The sequence below is a fragment of the Mastomys coucha genome, unplaced genomic scaffold (genome assembly GCF_008632895.1).
Source record: "Mastomys coucha isolate ucsf_1 unplaced genomic scaffold, UCSF_Mcou_1 pScaffold13, whole genome shotgun sequence".
Lineage (NCBI taxonomy): Eukaryota > Metazoa > Chordata > Mammalia > Rodentia > Muridae > Mastomys > Mastomys coucha.
In genome coordinates, this window is record NW_022196895.1 from 63,018,280 (window position 1) to 63,039,220 (window position 20,941).

Here is a 20,941-nt window from a genome sequence, read left to right on the forward strand (position 1 = left end):
GAGGGGACCCAGGAAAGAGGATAACATTTGAAATGTAAATAAAATATCCAATTTTAAAAAAAAAGTACTTCACCTATAGTTTATCTTACAGCTGTTCATGAGCATAAGAAACTGCTTTTATAGTTTTCTCTAGTTTTCATTTCTTTATTCATTCATTCATTTAGGTTTCTGAAGCTTAGGCTAACCTAGGACTCATTGTAGAGCCCACATTAACCTGAAACCCATATCAATCCTCCTGCCTCAGCCTCTTAAGTGCTGAGATTTGGAGACATGAGTCACCATTCCTGGCTTGTCCTTATATATGATAGCATGGGAAAGAAGGCATGTTCAATTTATATGAGCCTCATTATGCTCATATGAACTGGGATGTTGTTAACCAGCTTTCCTCATAGTCTACTATCATGTGATTTGCTAACATACAAGATGTATGCAGGTAGACAGCCTGGGAGTCCAGAGTCAGTATGTTACTGCTAAGATCCATGCTGGGACATCATATGAGTTGTAACCAACACAAGACACAAAAACAGTGTCCAACATTTAAAATTCAGAATCTCTCTCTCTCTCTCTCTCTCTCTCTCTCTCTCTCTCTCTCTCTCTCTCTCTCTCTCTCTCTCTCTGTCTCTGTCTGTCTCTGTCTCTGTCTCTGTCTGTCTCTGTCTCTCTGTCTCTCTGTCTCTGTCTGTCTCTGTCTCTCTGTCTCTCTGTCTCTGTCTGTCTCTGTCTCTCTCTCTCTCTGTCTCTCTCTCTCTCTCTCTCTCTCTCTCTCTCTTGTCCAATGAAGGGACTTTGTAGAATTGGATTCACTTTATAAGAAAGGTTTGTGAATAGAAATACTTGAACTAGAACCATCTCTAAATACTGAAACTTTTTCTAACCATAAGATATTCCTTAAAATATATGCTATGTTCATGCAGCTTATATTGGTTTGCAAAGTTTTTTTAAATTTTATTTCATGTGGCCATTGTTAATTAGTGAAGAAAGAGTATCTTTCAATCTTGGTAGACTTTTTTTTTTTAATTTCACATTAGTGTTTCAATATTTTTTTAAGCTTTATTGCATTATAATGAGAAAAGTTACATGATTTCAATTTATCTGAATTGGTTAACATTTAAAAACACATTTTAAGTAAATGGAATTAAATCACATTATTGTTTTCCTTTTGTACCCCAACTCCTCCCAGAGACACCCTCTTCAATACCTGTTCTGAGCACTGCAGATAGGTTTCTGAGTCCCAGATGAACCAAGAGTTATCCAGGCTCCAGGTCTCTTAATCTCAATATTTTTATTAAACAACGTATACGGGATATCTATCTGCTGGAGCCCAAAAGTTTGCTTGGTTTCTTAAGGTAAAGAGCAGAATAAACCCCAGGGTGCTGATTGACATTGTTCTGATGTGGCCTCCTGCTTCATCACTGAGCCCTTTTGTTTCATGTGTGGCTCGTAAAATATGTTTCAAATGTCACTGTGATACATGCAGTTTTTCTTAAAATACTCTAGTCCCTAGATGTGCCTCTGCCAACCGCCTCTGCCTCTGGGTTGGTATTTGTCAAAAGTGGTTACAGAGACAGACTCTGGGGTCTCAGCTTTATTCTTCTCACAGCTGAGAACGTTTTAGGCCATCGGTGTCTCATTCTCTTGATGACACAACTCAGTAAAAAACCACACACACACACACACACAGACATAGACAGACAGACTCACACAGAGACAGCAACAGAAATAGACACACAGAGACAGACAGAAGACAGACAGACACAGAGACAGCAACAGAAACAGACACACAGAGACAGAGACACAGAGACAGACAGACAGAAGACATACAGACACAGAGACAGCAACACAACATAAACACACACACACACACATATATCTTGGCCAAGATGTAAAAGAAAAAGAGGCTAGAGTCTCAATGTCTCTTTGAGAACATACTTTCAGTGAACAGAAGACACACTCCCTCCCCAACTAGGCTCCACTTCTTGAAAGTTCTACCACTTTGCACTCATCCTCTGGCCTGGAAACCAAGCTCCTACTAACACAGAGACTTTGGAAGACACTCACTTAAACATGACAGGGCCTGGTCGAGTTTGGTGGCTTTCCCAGGATTTCGGGACCAGAAGCATTGATGGCGCCCTTCTGTTTGCCAATGCCCTTCTATGGCACACAGGATATTTTGTTGTATTGAGTTTGTTTTTCTAATGTCTTTAGTGGTCTCCTACCCCATGTCATACACAGTGGATAAACTCAGTGCCACAGTGAATATTCTAACAGGGACACCATAATCCTGAGCTTTGGACAGAGAGAGAAGTGCGTGACATTTAGCATCCTTTCCCTACTGATGTGCTGCTATTTTGGTGTTTAAAGCTGTCAGTTCCTAATCCTTTGTGGATGGTGCCTTTCACAGCTACTTCATATTACTTTTGTTGTAGGAGTAAGAAAAAGGAGACACATCATTTCAATAAATTTTAAAATATTTGATCTCAGAGTATGTACAGAAAAGGAAACTTGAAGCTATTTCTCTGCTTTTCTGTGTTGTTTAAAAAAAAAAAAAAGTGAAAATGTACCATAATATTTTCTATGTGTATTTTAATTAGGTCATACTGTAATTTTGGCTGCTGAGAATGAATGACAGCCTATTTTCGTATTTCCACCAAGACCCTAAGTGGTCAGCTAAAACAACAGGCAGCTGTGCAATTTGTTGTGCAGGGACCCCTGCATGGGCTACCCTGTGCTACCACATGGCCCAGTTGGTGAGCCGCTGCTGGCCGCGACTTCTCCAACCACTGTTCTCGCTCTGAAATTAGCGGCTCTTCAGCTTTCACGATTGTTCTGTACCTAGAACATTTGATGAGCCCACACCAAAGGTCTTACTGCAGTCTTAGTCTTTAATATCATCAAAAGTACCGATACGGCTGAACAACCAGCTGAGTTCTTTCCCTCACGTTTAGCGCCCAACATCAGCTGGCTTGCTTTTTCCAGATTCGTTCTCATTTCCTGAATCTAGGGCTGTCTCTAATTGAAATAGCCGTCCTGAATGTTTTTCATCTACTTGCTAATTAAGTTTTTTCAGGGAACTGCCTGAGAAGAAGATGCAACCCCTTCTTGCTTGCTTTCCTGGACTTCGGTCCCAGTTCACCAGAGAGAAGCTGTGACTCTCTTTAGTGTTCGAGATCTTCATTCAGAGGGACTAAAGCACACAGGAACCTTTAAGTCGTTATTTTAAACTTGTAAAAACAAAGCAATGTAAGAGATTTAAATCGGACCTTTGAAAGGCTCTACCTCTCTGTATCCTCAGTATAAGGGGGCTACGACTTGGTTACCTTTGTCTTCGGACCTTCTTGTAGTTAGGATTTTATGGCTGTGAAGCAATAAACACCTAACACCGTAACCAAAGCAACTCTTATAAAACATTTTAACTAGGGCTATGTCTTAGGCTTTCTATTCCTGCACAAGCATCATGACTAAGAAGCAAGTTGGGGAGGAAAGGGTTTATTCAGCTTACATTTCCACATGGCTGCTCATCACTAAAGGAAGTCAGGACTGGAACTCAAGCAGGTCAAGAAGGAGGAGCTGATGGAGAGGCCATGGAGGGATGTTCCTTACTGTCTTGCTTCCCCTGGTTTGCTCAGCTTGCTTTCTTATAGAACCCAGGACTACCAGCCCAGGGATGGCACCACCCACAATGGGCTCTCCCCACTTGATCACTAATTGAGAAAATGCCTTACAGCTGGATCTCATGGAGACATTTCCTCACCTGAAGCTCCTCTCTCTGTGCTAACTCCAGCCTGTGTCAAGTTGACACACAAACCTAGCCAGTATAGTCTGGCTTACACTTCAGAGGTTTAATTCATTGTCATCATGGCTGGAGGCATGGCAGCCCACAGGCAGACATGGCGCTGGAGAGGGAGCTGAGAATTCTACACCTGGATGTAGGCAGGCAGCAGGAAGAGAGAGACACTAGACCTGGCTTTAGCTTCTGAAACCTCAAAGCTCACCCCCAGTGAGACACCTCCAACAAGGCCATATGTCTTAATAGTGCCACTCATAAGCTATGGACCTATGGTGGCCATTTTCATTCAAACCCCACAGATCTCAAAGGCCTTCCCTTTCACATCCCAGAGCCTTCCTCTTTTTTTTCCCCCTGATCCCGTATGCTGGCGCCGTATGCTGGCTCCCTCTGCTGGTAAGACTCATAGGGCTGCCCGTAGCCCCTGCAAGGTATTATGTGCCTCGCCTGGGGAGCCTCTTAGTGCTGCGGTCTTCAGGTTGCCTAGCAACAGATGATTTCGTTGCTCTGACCACAAATCGGTTTTCTGAGTGACCCTACAGCTCTGCTCCCTGGCTCCAGATGAGCCAGTGAGTAGTTTGGATTCTGATTCAAATTTTGGAAACATGGATGAGGGTATAAGAGCAAAAAACAGATTATTGGATTTAAAACTTTTGAGGTTTGGAGGCCAAGGGTGTAACTGGAAGGAAGGGCACTTGCATGCACAAGACGCTGGGCTTGGTTCCAAAGATAAAGAAGAGGAGGAAGAGGAGATGGGGAGGGAAGAAGAGAAGGGAGAGAGGGAAAAAAGAAGGGAGGGAGGGAGAGAGAGGGGAAGGAAGGCCTTGAACCTAATAACAGGCTGAGGTTGTCTTTACGCTTTTCACTGAAATCACTTAACAAAGCAGGCACCGTCACGATTTAGACTATGGAGCATGCGAGCTAACAGAGTGCCCTGGTGCACACACGGTTGTACTGGACAGCTTTTTAGCCAGACAGTCACCCTTCTAAGTCTCCACTCTGAGCTCTTAAAATGAGAGTGACAAGAATTCCTGTTTTACACTAAAAATTTTCCCTAGAGACAGGACTTAGGCCAGTACCAGCCATCACTCAACAGCCAGAAGCCACTTTTCCGATGTGTGTGTTATCAATCGTATTGCTAGCTACTAACTTTCTGGGTGCAGTGTGGTCTGTTTTCCATTACATCAATGTATTTAATCCTATTTTTTTCTGTCTCACATGGTTTAACAGTCTATACAGTGATCCAAAGTTCATATTTGTAAGAAATTAACTTTAATTGCATGATTTACAGCAGTTGAGGGTTTTTGCTTTCTATTTTCAAGTTTTACAGAAGTAGTGGAGGGGCCCAGAGAATAAGGAAGAAAGCAAGAGAAGAGACCTCAGACATTTGCATGTTAAAAGCATGCCACTGGAGTAATTTCTTGCCCTCTTTTTAAATGTTTTTCCTTTGTTACATGTAAAAATAACAACAACAAAAAACTCTCAAGAAACAGAAAACACAATGTTACAATACATCAGTTTGACTATAACCCTAATTGATATAGCTGATCAAACTACAACCTTTTGCTATACTTTTAGAGTAACTGAGTATCATACTACCTTAAATATGTACTTGGGGGGTTCTAATTTAAATCCCCCCTTTATAACTGTTTTGTGAAATCTGTTTTGTTTCCACCTCTTTTTAACAATGTATAGATGTGCCAGCATTTAAAACGGACAAGACAAACCCTTACAAAGCTACCCACACAATGCTATGCACCTATATTCATCTTGACTTCCTTCCTGTCCTAACAGCTTTGGTGTTTTCTGGGTTGATACCTGTGTTAGCACAGTCACAAATGTGGCAACTGTGCTAAACAGTTTTCTACAAAACCAGAGTGTTGAACGTAGTTCAAAATGGAATGTGGCTCTGTGTGTTTATAGCTACCTATGTCAAAAAGTTGTTGCTTTTGTTTCTAGAAGGGAAAGTGTTTTTCTTTTCAATATAATGCTACACTGGGGAAATACTTTATGAATCTAAGAAATTCCTATCACACCAGCCCATGCCTCAGTCAAGAATTGTCTCTGGCTTTTGTGAATTCTTCTTGCAGTCAATAAATAGTCACAGTGACTATCTTGCTCAGACACTGTTGTGGGTGTGGGGGTCGGGGGAGAAGGTGGCCAGCCCGGCCCTCAAGGCACCCACAGTCTAATGAAGTTGCGATGCATCAGATGTGATAGATAAGAAGTAGATCGTGGGCTCTGTGAGATACGGAAAGGGGATTCTAGGGGTGTGGGGTGGCTAATTCTGGTCGTCAACTTGACTGGATCTGGAATCGACTGAAACAGCAAGCCACTGGGCACTCCTTTGAGGGGCTTTCTTAATCTTAGTCAGAACTTTGAAGCGGGAAGACAGACCCTGAATGTGGGCAGCGCCGTCCGGCGGCAGCTCAGATGGAAGGACACAAAGGAGGCTTGGCCTTTTGCCTGCCTTCGCTCTCACTGATGAGTTCATTCAGCCTGTTCTGGAAGCTTCCCTTTGCCGGTCTTAGAGCAAGCTTCTTCTAAAGCAATGTGAAGGCCAGCAGCTCTCCAGGAGTTCTTCAGATTGTCAGCTTGTGACCGGTGCTGCTGAGATATCCCGTCTCATGGACTGAGCAACTAAGGATTCTCAGCCTCTCGGCATCAGACTGCCAATGTCAAGCTACCCAAACCAGGTCCTGTAAGCCAATCTAATAAATCCCCTGTAACATATATATATATATATATATATAGTCATGTGTCCATTACAAGCTACCCAAACCAGGTCCTGTAAGCCAACCTTTAAGTCTATAGTCATATGTCTGTTCTGTTCCTCTACAGAACCCTTACTAATACAGTGTGGCTACAAGGGAGACATTGAAGCCAAAGAGAATAACTAGGAGTTGACCTAGAGAAGGGACCATAGCTATCCCCAGAGAAGAGCAACAGTGCGTCTGAACCTACCTTGTTAGGAAGGAGGGGGAGGGAAAGGGAGGATTGGTGATTGAAGGCCAAGGTCTAGAAGACCCAGGGAAGGAGTTTGCAGATGGGGACAGATGGTCCGAGTAGCATGTGAGAGCAACACTTCTCAGGCTGCATTCCATTAAGGTTGGAGACAGCGGAGACGGGCCTCTGCTGCTGAAATCGTGCCTAGAATTAGTGATCAGAGACCATCGTGGTGAGAGAGGACAGGATGCAGATTTAGGAAACAGCCAACAGGACACATGAACTTTTTTTTATTTGCAAGAAAGAAAGAAACAAACAAACAAAAAACTAGGATCACTCCCATTCCGAATGGTTTAGAAAATCCAAAGAAAGTAGGGAGAAGGAGCAGGTTGGGGGTGTGGATAGTCACAGGGGCCAACGGTTCTGTCTGGGGAGAAAGGACGGGCTGAGATCCACTAGGCAGAGATTAGCAAAACTAGAATGGTGGTGCGTGGCAATTACAGGCCAAGATTCGAGAAGAGGATCTGACTGGACTGGTTTTCCTGAGAGGACAGGGACCAGACATCCCCAAATCTACTGGTAATTCTGGTGAGAGTATTCTCTGCTCCAGACACTGTCAGACTACTGGGGTTGAAGTTTTAGGAGTCGGGAGAGATTCAGGACTGGAGTCCCAGGAGGAGGATTGGTGAAACCAGTGAGAGTGGGGACTGCAGGTCTAAGTTTGCAACCAGCAGTGAAAACTAGGCCCCATCAGGAGAAGCAGGGAGGGGAGGGAGAGGGGAAGGTAGGAAGGGGGGAGGGACACAGAGGGGCGGGGGGTGGGGAGTGGATTGAAGCAAGTGGAGAAAGCTGGAGGCAGCCAGAAGAGATGCGACAGACAGAGGGACCAAGAGGGCACGGTCTGACTACAGGATAAAGAAACCCTGTCAGTATCCACTCTCTGGGACACAGGTCAGGTCATGCTGATAGCCAGGGAAAATGTGAGGTCTGGAGAGAGCTGAGCAAAGGCTTGTAGGACTTAGTGCTCAGTACCCAGGTGTCGCCACACTGAGGACCATCAATTTCTCATGATTTCTAGGATTCCTATTACCTTCAGGTCTCAGTACTGGAGTCAAATACCTGAGCCTGGTCACCTCTTTTGTCCTGCGGATCCCCAGCACTTGCACTGTGAACACACACACACACACACACACACACACACAGCGCAGAGTTTAGCAAAGCTAAGGGCTCTCATAAAGGACCAGGAGGTGCCAGCCTCCTGTTCCTCACCCATTCCTCGCCTCTAAGGTCAAGTTCAAACCCAGAGTGTGTTCTAGAAAAGCAGTGGAACTGTTCGACAGAACTGCAAAGAAAAACGGGGGCTGGAGGTAAAGACGGGCTGGAAAGGTGGTAGCGGGGGCGAGCTGGAATAGTCTAGAAGCTGAAGGGAGCAAACGCGATGTGACTGGTGAGCCTCCTAGCGATCCTCCTCCCTGATAGAATATGCATGATCCCGAGTCCTCACTCGCCTGGGAGCAAGGAGGCGTCGGAACAGTGCGAGGAGCGCGTGCCCAGACGCACTGGGGGCGCGGGGTGCGAGAAAGCCTCGCGGGCCAGCGTGTAAGCGAATGCCCCTTGTCCCTCTTCTGACTCACCAGGTTAAGGAAACGCTTCCCTGAGCCCCCAAGTCAACCCCTACCCCAGTCTCCCATCTCCTTCCAGGGGAGCAGGACCCGCAGGGGGGCGCGCACATCAGACAGCAAGGCAACCATCCGGCCTAACAAGTGGCCACAGTCTCCCTGTAGGGGGACCCTTTGGTACGAGCTCAGGCCCTCGGTGCTGGGCTAAGCCACTACGAGGGGCAGGACCCCGCTCTCGGTTGCGCACCACCCACCTCAGCATCTCCGTGGGGCGGTGCTGAGCCAGGCGCAGGCTGAGGCCGGGCACAGCGCCACCCGGCTGTCTCCAGCAGAACCCGGCGCCAGGGGGGCTCCGCGCGCTGTGCGCTGTTTCCCCGGCAGGTTCCTAAGACGACCTGCCTTTAAGGAGCGTTTCCCTGGGCGCGCCTGCCTCCCGGCGCCGTTAGCCGGGAGCTTGCGGTGGGCAGGGGAGGGAGAAACCCGTGCGATCGCAGATCCCCGGGAGACCTGGCCATCTCTTTCAGTATCAGAGAGCGAGCGGAGACGCCGTCGCGGGAGCGCACATCTCCGGGTCTCGCTGGCTCTGGTGCGCCTTCCTACTTGCCTGACCGCAGTGCGAGCCAGCAGGCATGGGGTGTTTGGGCAACAGCAGCAAGACCGCGGAAGATCAGGGCGTGGATGAAAAAGAACGCCGCGAGGCCAACAAAAAGATCGAGAAGCAGTTGCAGAAAGAGCGCCTGGCTTACAAAGCGACTCACCGCCTGCTGCTTCTGGGTAAGGCCGGGGTGTGCGGTAGCTCCGACCCCGGTGGCTCCCGGTGTCCCAGAGTGCACAGTCTTGGCCTCACTGCCACCGACCGGCACGGATAGTCTGCCAAACCAGACTAAGCACCGCTGGGCGCCGGAGCCTGGCCAGGGAGAACGAACTACTGCGAAAGTCACCGCGTAAGAGTCGTTGGGTAGGGACAGGACGACCCGTTAGGGGGACATGGATGACCACCTTCTGTTTGTTCACAGGGGCTGGTGAGTCTGGGAAAAGCACGATCGTCAAACAGATGAGGATCCTGCACGTCAATGGCTTCAACCCCGAGTAAGGCTACCCAAATTCTGTGTCAACTGCGTCATTTCTCAGAAGTATTTTCTCCGCGTTTCTGTTCATAATGTAGTAGATCTAGGTGGTGGGGAGGTGGAAATCCAGCATTGAATTTGCTCCATGTAGGCAAAACTCCTTCTTTGGCAATGTCTAGTTTTAAAAAGTAAACTGTCTGCCAAAGTGTACAATTTGTTAGGAATTCTTGGGGAAATTGGTCTCTAATATCGGTGTGGTGCTGAGCCCTCAGCCAATACATTGATCCTTTATCCAATAGTATTTGAAGTGGGGGGAGGCCTTGAAATCCAAGAATATTGGGATCTGTTGCTTAAAGTGGCATATTAGTTGGAAATTATCTGTGACCATTCTTCAGTTGACTTCGGATCGCCTCTAGGTGATTCACAGTACCCGCTGCAGCGCACTAATGAAAGCTGCCACTGTATCTAGCATGTTGGATGGGTTAGCGAAGATAGTCACAAGAAAAGCTGTCTGCACACATTCCGTGCACATACGGGGGTTTTTTTTTGTTCGTTTTTTGCCAAACGTGTTTTTGGTCTTCAGCTAGTTGACTCCACCAGTGTAGAATTGCCTATAGTAAGCCTAACTGTATTGCAATACACTTTCTCTATAGTACACCAAACTATATCTACTTCAATTTGCAAATTGGAGGGGGTGGTGATGTTTTCATTTCTAGGGGTAAAAACTTGGCAGATGCCTTGAGGGGGGTGGGGGTGGTGCTGACCTCTGGTGAAACCAGATCTACCTGACACTGCACTCGCTGGAAATTTCAAATCTTTATTGGCTTCTATCAGTGAGAGGTGAATGAAACTAATAACAACTTCTCTTTCAATGCAGGGAAAAGAAGCAGAAAATCCTGGACATCAGGAAAAATGTCAAAGATGCTATTGTGGTAAGGATTTCCCTTAATGCTCGTTCACCTGAAGTGTTGTAAGTAGGCTAGACTGGGCAAACACAAAGTATATATTTCTGATATAACATTCGAGGGATCCTTACCTGTTATATCTCTCTGTTTTATTTTTCTCCTTCATCTTATTTTAGACAATCGTTTCAGCAATGAGTACTATAATACCTCCAGTTCCACTGGCCAACCCTGAGAACCAGTTTCGGTCAGATTATATCAAGAGCATAGCCCCTATCACCGACTTTGAATATTCCCAGGTAAGAAAACCTTTCCTGAAATACTGTAAATAATAAGAAGTGAATCCACTTCCAATGAGGTTGCCTCCTGAAAAGCAGCCTGAATTCTCTAACCCTATAGGTGCTTCCTTTGTGCTTGTTAAAAATAGTTAATAATAATAATAATAATAATAATATAGGATTGTAAGAAATGTCTTTACGGATATCTAGGTGGCTGATCATCAGGGAGAGCTTGTCTTTCAGAAATGTTGGCAGCGCTTTTTCCTGTATGTTTTTAAAGCATCACCACATACAACAGAAACATAAATTATTACATGAGCAGAGAGAAAAGGCTTATGGTGTATTACTGCCTCTGTGGAAATTAAAAAAAAAAAATCATCTAGTCACAAGCTAAGAATGTGCACGATGTAAGTAACACAGACCAGCATTCTGTGTATGGTGTCAAGCAAGATACAGTGGAGTTTACATCTGCTTCACTGACAGCTGCTATCCATCATTCCTGTGGCAGCATTGCTTGTGCCAGAGAGAGACCAGCCAGTAGGAGCTGTTTCTTGTTGGATTTGCACGTCTTTAAATTATCGGTTGCTACTGTGATGTAGCAGATTTAAGTCAAACTGTATACTAAGTTTCTGAGAGAGCCATTTTTGTCCCAGTTGTTGCAAAAGCATCTTTGTGTGTGCGTGTGTACATTCATATACCAATCAGCACCCCTACTTCAGAGTTTTCACTGCCTGGCAGGTGGTTTGTAGATACCTCTCTACTAAGTACCCATTTTGCAGAATCCACTGTATAAACAGAGGCTTAAAGGCCTAGTGCACTTGCTACTCCCTCCCATCCCCCTCCTCCTTCCTCCCCATAAAATTCTATTCTGTGTAGCCCTGACTGTCCTGGAACTTATTGTATAGACCAGGCTGGCCTCAAACTCACAGAGATCTTCCTTCCTCTGCTTCTCAAGTGCTGGAATTAAAAGTAAACCACCACAGCTGGCTAACAATGTCCTTTTACATTATTTCCATCCTTTAGTATAGATTACTTTTTTTTCTTTTTCCATATCCATAAACGTTCATTATATTTTCATCCTTTACTACATTTTTTGCTTCTGATAAGCATCAAAATATAGCCAGAGCTATCTCTGCAATTTCTGAAAAGCAGTTACGAGTGATGCCAGGACTCCAAGAAGCTTGGTGGCTGGCTGGCACAAGACACATCAACTCTGAACTGTATCTTATGGATAACTGGGAAAAGGAGGAGGAGAAGGTGAGGTGGGTGAGAGGTAGCCAGGTGCTTCTGTCACATGAGGAAGCCTTCCTACCTCCAGCAGGAGCTGCAGGGCTTCAGCTCTCTTCTCTGTGGCATTATAAAAGACCACCTATATTCCCGAACATTTGCCTTTAAAATGTCACTGTCAACATGTAAGACGTTAAGACCGATGGCTCTGTTCTGCACCATTTTCTCCCTGCTTATCAATACTCGTAGATGATCCTTACTTTCTAAAGTTTTTTAGAGCCATCTCCAGCATCCTCGTGAACTGTGAATGTGCCGTTAGGGTTAAGTCTTACATATTTTAATCAAAATATAAGACTTGAGGAACCACTTTCTACATACGCATAAGCTTTCATAAAATTATCATAAGCCATATTTAATTACCCATTAAGTAAAAGAGGATTTGATACCAACTGATACCAATGCAATTAAAAGGCAGTGTGGAGGCAAACTCTTTCAGGGGCTGCCCTGTTGAGTGTTTTTTTTTTTTTTTTTTTTTTTTTTTTTTTTAATTTTCCTGTCCTAGCATGCTGTGGTCTTGCATGTCTGTGCTCATATAAAACGAGAGTGTTTATTTATTTTTTAAAAATCTAGACTTATAAAAATAAGAACTTCATACTAATAGAAAATGTTGTTTCTGAAAAATGCTATTTCTTGTCTAATACACACTCACTCTCCAGAGACATCATTTCATACCGCTTGGAAACATTCAGACAAATTGTTTGCAAGAATTTGGAGGATAGTGAGTGGGATTCAGGATGCAGGCTAGGCGTGAAGAATGGCTTGCAGAAGGCAAGTGTTGACGGTAGATAGATGGTCATTTGCAGCTGGCTGAAATTATCCAGATGTGAGATGATGGAGTGAGGTGTATGGGGTCCTGGGTTGGGTTACATTTTGGAAATGGAACCATTCATTGGTCCGTTCTTTGCATGTGGGTCCTGAGCCTGGATTTCTGCACAGAAAATAGGAACAGGTTGGGAAGAGAGGGGAGTGAGAAGCGGTAGACCGCCATTAAGACATCCAAGTATGGACATGCAGAACCTGATGTGAGGGTTGGCGGTGAGAAGCTGAAAGCTGGGGCTCCTCTGCACAGAGATTGTCACGTGGGGTGGGGGAAGACTCGGAGAAACCACTAAGGAGAGGGCTGGGTTGCAAGTAGCTAAGCGACGACTGTCTAGGATACCATGGTAGGACACCATGAAGCAAGGGAAGTCAGAGCTGGGGTGGAGGGGGCACTAAGAAGAGCCATTCAAGATTGAAAGAGACCTCCACCACAGGCAGTGTGGAAAAAGCAGATCTAAATAGGCATTCATGGAGCGTGGCTTTTGTAGCCTGAAGGTCAGCCGTGACCTTGACAAAGATCAGCTGGTATGCCCAGAAGAGGATGTTAACTACAGGCAGCAAGAGAATTCTGGGCCTTCCCCAGGCTCTACTGTGAAGAAAAGCCAAGAAGCAGCGAGGAGGAAGGACATGGAAGGCACAGAAAGATCCTGGGTTTGCCATGGACTCGGCCTCTAAGAAAACACAGAAAGCACGAACCCAAAGGGGCAGAAAAGGTTTAGAGGGGTTATGGGAAAAGGAAAGGCTTTTTTTTTTTTTACTTAACATGTGTATGAGAGAGACAGAGGACAGACAGAACTGAGACAGAGAGAACCAGATGTTGGGGTGGGGGCACGTGCACACACCGTGGTGCATGTGTGAAGGCCCAAGAATGACTGTACGGAATTAGTTTCCAGGGAGGTCACTTTTAGAATTAAAAAGTGCAAAATCACATCTCAACTCACGTGACATGCTCTTTAGCAAAGAGAAAAAAATTGACAGAGCAAGGGAAAAGGGGCTATTGACAGAAAGAGGCTGTGGGCGGAGACTGGACAGAGAGGGAAGGGAGAGGGCGAGAGGGAGAGAGGGAGAGAGGGAGAGAGGGAGAGAGGGAGAGAGGGAGAGACTGTGGGCGGAGCCTGGACTCTCACAGACTAAGAGAAGAGGCCAGCTTCAAAGAGACTACTCTTTTTTTTTTTTAAAGATTTATTTATTTATTATATGTAAGTACACTGTAGCTATCTTCAGATATCCCAGAAGAGGGCATCAGATCTCATTATGGGTGGCTGTGAGCCACCATGTGGTTGCTGGGATTTGAACTCACGACCTTCAGTAGAGCAGTCGGCGCTCTTAACCAACCACTGAGACATCTCTCCAGCCCCCAAGAGACTACTCTTGAGTATGAGGGAGGGTAAGGACAAACCTAGGTAAGACGGTAGATGTGGGACAGGAAAAGGAAGGAAGGCTGGCTCGAAAAAAAAAAAAAACCTCCTAAAACAACTGTTAAAGCAAACTGGCAAATGTCTATAAAAATGATGGTCTGGTTTGGGAATTTCCATAAACTGCCCAACCTGCTGTTCGTGGCATTATTCATGGTTATGATGAACAATACATATGAGGGGATAAAGATTACGCCCTTGAACCCAAGTGACACTACGATTTCCTTCACAAGCCAGAAAGTGCAAAAGGAGATTTCACACCAGATGTCAGAAGCAAAAACTCCAGTTGCCCTCATAGCTACATAACAATCTACCTGCTGCCAAAGCCATAAAATTTTGGGAGACAAGGCAAGCACAGTATGCTAAATTTTAATGTCAACTAAAACAAATGCAAACATCCTCTACAAAATATAAATTATATTGGACAGAAAAGGTATGTGGCCTTTAAGTACAAATAATTAATTAACAGTTACAGAGTTAGTTTTGGTTTTTCATGGACATACCTAGACCTTGTGTCGTCTTGGTTTGAGACTGGGTCTGTGCAAGAATCCTTTCATTAGTTGATACCATGTACTTGCAATTAAATTTTGTATAGCAAAGGAAGAGATGGAAAATAGACTAGACAAAAAGTTTAGTAAAACAATATAAGTGGACTGGTTGATCACTAAATAGGAAAATGCTGTGGTTGCCTCTCACCCCCACATCTGTCAACCTAGCACCGGACGAAGCCACTGGTGAGTGACTTCTCCACTTGAGTCATTTTTCTTTTTCAAACATGGACAGCGTATCAGCTCTTTCTTTAATGGGCTTTGTTAGGATATTTTCAAGACATAAAAGGCCTTACAAAAACGCAGAAGCAGAGCTGCATGGAGTAGGTACTTGGTATACCTGTCCTCCTGGCTTCCGGGAGGCTGAGGCAGGAAGATCGCAAGCTCAAGGGCAGCCTGGCTCAAAACAGGAAAAGGGAAAAAAGCATAGGAGGAGGAAGGCCGTCTGTCAACGCTTTGTCATTGTCATTGCCTGACAGCCCTAAGAGGACAAGTTCATCACAAGTCCATTGCCAACATAAACCAAGAGAGCAGGAGCTGCAGTTTCCCCATGCTCAGTGAGGGTGGATCAGCGAGGTCTCCACAGCTATGGTGAACCCAGCATCTAAGTAGAAGGTGGACAGGGAGCCAGGAGGTAGACTTTCCACACTATTTAAACATTACGTTTACCAAGTGTCCTTGAGTAGGACATGTCCCACAAGGGTTGGGGGTGGGCGTGGCTGCTTGTGCTCCTTGAAGCACAGCTGAGGAAGTGGTCTCCATCCCGCCATGCTCCTCCCCACCGCTCACAACAGAACTCAGTCCTGTGTTACATACGCAGAAAAATGTCACGGACTATCTGTTAATCTACACTGTGACGCATTCTTTTGTGTCAGTGTCACCCAGGACAGTGAGTGTGAGATGCCAGCGGACAGGCTGATTAGAATGTCATGCTAGTGAGGAAACATTCTAGTGCTCACAGCAAAATGCTAGCCCACACTTTAGTTCAAAGCAGCGGGAATCCTTTTCCCAAGCACCTATCCCATCCTCTTTGAACAGGATGTGACTGTTTTAAAAGAAACTGAAGAGGGGCTGGTGGTGTAGCTTGGTTGTACTTACTTGCCTAGCATGCTCAAGTATTGCATGTCAAAAACCTCAGGACTGGTGTCGCAAAGGGTGAAAATATCATTTTCCTTAGCGAACTCAGATGCTTAAAGATTTTTATGTATGGCATGAAAAATGCTCTCATCTCAGCTATAGTCAGGGGATAAGGATAAACAGAAAACACTCTGTGAGATACCTTTAGGGACAGGCTGTCCCTGTGCTGGATGGGAGAGAACAGATAGACGCCTTGCAGGACCCACAACAATGAGGGACTAGGGGCCTGGGCTGCTTCCGTGCTGTCAAGGAAACTGAGGCATAGTCAGTGAGGGACATCCATGCATTCTCAATGGGAAGGAAGCAGTAGTGGGAGCCGGCTATATAAGGGCATCACACCAGGACCACTGTGCTCAAACCCCAGGCAAACCAAGTGCTCGCCCTGTGACTCTGAGACTGTTACTTCATTCTTTTCCTATAATTTCTCAACAGTGCAGTTAACCAAGAGGGGATCGTGCCAGCTACTCCTGGTGGCTGTGTCAGGGTTAAATAGAGTGACACCGGGGAGGCAGCCAGCTCGGGAGGGATACACCTTTACAATGAGTGTCCTCACTCTGTGAGAGAGAAGATCAGGTAGATTCAGATATACAGTGTCCTCTGACTCCAGCTCAGTCTGTGGCCCTCATCCTCTTCCCATGTCGTCCATCCTGGTGGTCTAAGGAGATACCAGTTCACTGCCAGCTCTTCCTCTGATCCATAGGGAGCTAACAGACCCCAGAGCTGTCCCACCCTGCCTTAGACAGCATTCCCAAGAGGTCTCTTTTGTCCCATGGTAAGAGCCAATGTCCCCTAAACCTCACAACAAACCTAAGGGACCTCACCCCCAAGTATCACAATGGAGACAAGCAAAGGAACTCTGACCTCTGACCTCTGACCTCTGGCCATCTCAGGAGACAGATTTCATGAGGAGAGTGCTCCAAGTACCATGGCTGACTGACTCCATCTCTGTCACCAGCTGCCTCAGGTCCTACCCTGCTACATTATTTTAACATTTTTATTTTCTCCTTTCTCTTAATTTCTTTGTTTGGGGAAGTGCTTTGTTTTGTTTGTTTTTTTTGTTTGTTTGTTTGTTTGTTTGAGATAGAGTCTCTTATAGCCCAGGCTGGCCTCAGACTCAATATGTATCAAAAGATGACCTTGAACTTCTGATTTCCTGCTTCCATCCCCCGAGTTTGGAGATTATGGGTGGTGCTGCGATGCTGTTTTTGGAATGCTGGGGTTTGTGCCCAGAACCTCAGGCATGCTAAACAAGCACACTACCAACTGAGCTTTGAACCAGGTCCTTCACTTAGACTTTCACAAATTACCACAGTCAGTCCTTCTAATGTCTGCCCACCTCCGTCCTGCTGTCTGACCCTGGGGTTTCTAAAGCTGCCTGGAACTAACCAGGCCTTGCTGGATCAGGGTGTGGGTTGTTATTTAATCTTATTTTTTTAATTAAAACATTCATAACATTTTAGTTAAATATTTTAATTAAAATAATGTTCCAGGGGCTGGAGAGATGGCTCAGCAGTTAAGAGCACTGGCTGCTCCTCCAGAGGTCCTGAGTTCAATTCCCAGAAACCACATGGTGGCTCACCACCATCTGTAATGGGATCTGATGCCCTCTTCTCATATGTGTCTGAAGATAGCTACAGTTTAGTCCTACAAATAAAATAAATTTAAAAAAAAATAATGTTCCATTTGGTAAAAAAGTGTCTGTCCATATTTTTACCCAAAATTTCACAAATGCTGACTAACTCACCCTAGGATTCCCCATGTGTCCAGTAAAAGGTGGATGCTCTCCTGACCCTCCGCCTGAGTCAGGGAGATAACCCCACATACTTCACATTTTTAGTGACAGGTTCTTTGTTAGTCAAGTTGTCAGCATTCAAATTTTTTGTAATAAAATATTTTGACTTCCCTGGGGTATACACTCTGGTCTTTTAAAAAGTTCTAGAAAAGTTCCTTCTAAAATGGAGCAAAACTCTGGGGGCAGAGGCAAAGGGCTCTTGAGTTTGAGGCCAATCTGGACACTGTCTCAACAAAATAATAATAATAAAATAATAAATGAACAACCTTTCTCTAAATTTACACCTATGATTTTTGGTTTGGTTTGGTTTGGTTTTGTTGTTGTTGGGTTTTTTTGTTTGTTTGGTTTGGTTTGATTTTTGTTTTATTTTTTGTTTTGGTTTGGTTTGGTTTTTGTTTTGTTTTGTTTTGTTTTTGTTTTGTTTTTGTTTTTGTTTTTTGCTTACTTCTGGTGTTTAATGAAAATGGCAAACACTTCTTAGATCCAGGGCAGCCATATTGATTCCACAGAGAATAATAGAAATCACACTTGGAATGAAACAGTGGTGTGTGTTGAGATCTGAAAACATCTGGCAGCTCCAACTGAAGAAGAAAGAGCAGACACAAAGAATTTGGGCACTGAGGAGAGCCCCTGGCATGTGAGTTTAGTGTTTCTAGCCATCTGAGGAGCATGTGGCACTTGGCCAACATGGAAGAAGTCTGTTGGGCCAGCATGTGAGGGATAGCTCTGGTCCAATGGCTCTGCCCTGGACGCTAGGTAGCAAGATGAAAAGAAAGGGGTCACATGAGCTGAGTTTGCTTCTTCCATGGCTTGTCAGCAGAGTCAGGAAGTGTCTGCGGATGCAGAGATGAGCAGGGACCACACTAGCTTGGTCTCAGATGCTGGTATTTGACAAGCATGGGGGATTCACAGGTTTTAGGAGTCCATGATGGATGCCTGCTTTCCTGGGGTGAGGGAAATCCCTCCCTACTGGATCTCTGCATTGATGTGGACAGAGCAGAGGCAGAGAGTGGCTCCTTGTGACTGAGGCTGAGGGCATTAACCACACCTGGGAAGAGGACAAGGACAGGCCACTTGTACCAACAACAGGGCTGTTCCTCCTCAGGCTTTCACAGTGGTTCACAGCAGAAAGGAAGTGTCGGTTCTTTTTGGAAAAATGACTCTGGAATTCAACTCACTCTTAGGTCTACAGTGGAATGATGTTCTGGGCAGGAGGGGAGGTGGCATGGGGCAAATGGTATTTCTTCTTCCAGAAAACTTTTCCTGGGCCTCATAGGACTTCTGTCAAATCCTAAGGGAGGATTAAACTATATTCCTTTGGTGATTCATAAGTAAATTTTAGAAATGTCTCATAGAACTGTAATGTGTGTGTGTGTGTGTGTGTGCATGTGTGTGTTCTTAACAAAATGTTCACTAAAATGTTCGCTTGCTAGTATTATTTAGCACGCTAGAATGCTAGAACCACAATAAATAAGAAGATAAGAGAAAAACTGTGGAATCCTCAGACTCATAAATCCTACAATGAGCTGGGAACATAGAGCTCAGTATTAAAGCCTTTGTTTAGCATCAGTAGGGCCTGGAGTTGGATCCCAACACTGTAAATAAAATATAGTAGAGGAAACAGGGCACTTTTCCCGGAGTGGCTTGGTCTCAGATGCTGGCATTTGACAAGCATGGGGGATTCACAGGTATTAGGAGTCCATGAAGGATGCCTGCCTTCCTGAGATGAGGGGAAATCCCTCCCTACTGGATCTATCCCTGGAGCTATCCCTCACGTGCTGGCCCAACAGACTTCTTCCATGTTGGCCAAGTGCCACATGCTCCTCAGATGGCTAGAATGGAGATCACTGTCCCTTACACATGACAAAGCATGTTGTCGGATGTGCCTCCAAGGAAAAACTGCTGTTTACTCTGACTTAGATGGGCCAGTGTCCTGACACTATCATGGAAACTTTTGTGTAAGAACAAGGTAGCTGGGCATGGTGGTACATGCCTCTAATCCCGGCACTCAGAAAGCAGAGGCAGGCATACCTCCGTGAGTTCAAAGCTAGCCTGATCTACATAGTAGTCTACATTTCCAGACTAGCCAATGCTATAAGCCCTTGTCTCAAAGGAAAAAAAAAAAAAGGAGATTTGTCCAATAGCATCCTAGACTCAACTTACCCATTACTGAGAGAATGAAGAACATTTTGACAGCAGATCCCATCCACCTTTCCTAAGTAACATGTACCAGAAACACTAGGAGTTGAGCCATGTGACTTTTATGTAAAGAGTTTGTGCTTAGAGAAAATAAATTTTAAGCAACCGGGTAAGGCAACTTTTTAAAAATTCCTCAAATAGGATGTCACTGAAATCTCAAGTTCTACAAAAAGACTTGAACCAAAAAAAAAAAAAGACTTCTGACATGAAGCTCGCGTCTGGTTAGTATTTCCTCGAAGCTAACTGCTGGGCTTCTCAGAGGGAAGCAAAGCCCCAGGGAGCAAGCGCCTTGGCACCCATCTTAGTCCTTGTCATCCCCAGCTTTATGTAACGGAGAGGAAATATTTTGAACTTTTCAGCCGTCTCTTTGGGGAATGGCAGAAGGAACAGTAAGTAGGCTATTCTTATGGCAAATTAAGCCTTAAGTGAGTCAACACTTGTGGCTTCTGAGAAATGCACACCAGGGCTTGATGAGGCAGGAGAGTGGGGGTGTTCCTGAGAGGATTCTTCACGCATTTGTGACTTTTTAAATTGTTTTGGGTTTTGCACAGCGTCCTACTCTGCTTCTCTGTGATAAAGCACTGACCAAAAGCAACTCAGAGAGGAAGAGGTTTATGTGACTTACGGGTTACAGTTCACTCTCCAGGGAGGTCAAGGCAAGGGCCTGGAGGCAGAAACCATGGGAGAGCACTGCTTACTGTCTTGTCCCCAGGGCTCCCTCACCCTGCTCTATTACAAAACCCAAGACCACCTTCCTAGGGGTAGCGCTGCCCCCAGTGGGTTTGGCCCTCCCTCACCATTATTAATCAAAAGAATGTTTGACAGGTCAGTATGATAAAGGCAATTCCCCAATTGGCTTTTCCTTTTCTCAAATGACTGTTTAACCAGCACACTTAGGGATAACACTTAGGAGAAGGTGTGAGGGGTTTTTATCCTTCACCTCTTAAAATAATTTTGTATTTTTATTATGCTACAGCATGTGGGGGCTGAAGTAAATGCAGCCTTCTGCATGATTAGTCTCTCTACACAAAACAGTTTCATTTTTCTAAGTCTTATTTTCTTTTTTTAGGATGTATTTGTATATGAAGTAAAACCTAAAAGATCTGAGTATGAAACAGACTCTCTTATTTGGCCTCCTCCCAGATCCT

The 20,941-nt window shown here is 45.0% G+C and overlaps 1 protein-coding gene across 2 annotated transcripts in view; it reads left to right on the forward strand.

Annotated features, from left to right (window-relative positions):
• Gnal (G protein subunit alpha L) overlaps window positions 1–20,941 on the forward strand; it is a 147,415-nt gene that overhangs the window by 40,418 nt on the left and 86,056 nt on the right. The window contains exons 1-5 of one of the 2 annotated variants that reach the window (XM_031365921.1): window positions 8,261–8,329; window positions 8,874–9,123; window positions 9,366–9,438; window positions 10,294–10,348; window positions 10,498–10,617. In XM_031365921.1, coding sequence (XP_031221781.1) covers window positions 8,979–9,123; window positions 9,366–9,438; window positions 10,294–10,348; window positions 10,498–10,617 — 393 coding nt within the window. In that variant the 5' untranslated portion in view covers window positions 8,261–8,329; window positions 8,874–8,978. Of the gene's footprint in view, window positions 1–8,260; window positions 8,330–8,873; window positions 9,124–9,365; window positions 9,439–10,293; window positions 10,349–10,497; window positions 10,618–20,941 lie in introns of those variants that run through there. The other variant, XM_031365920.1, reaches the window with a different exon arrangement.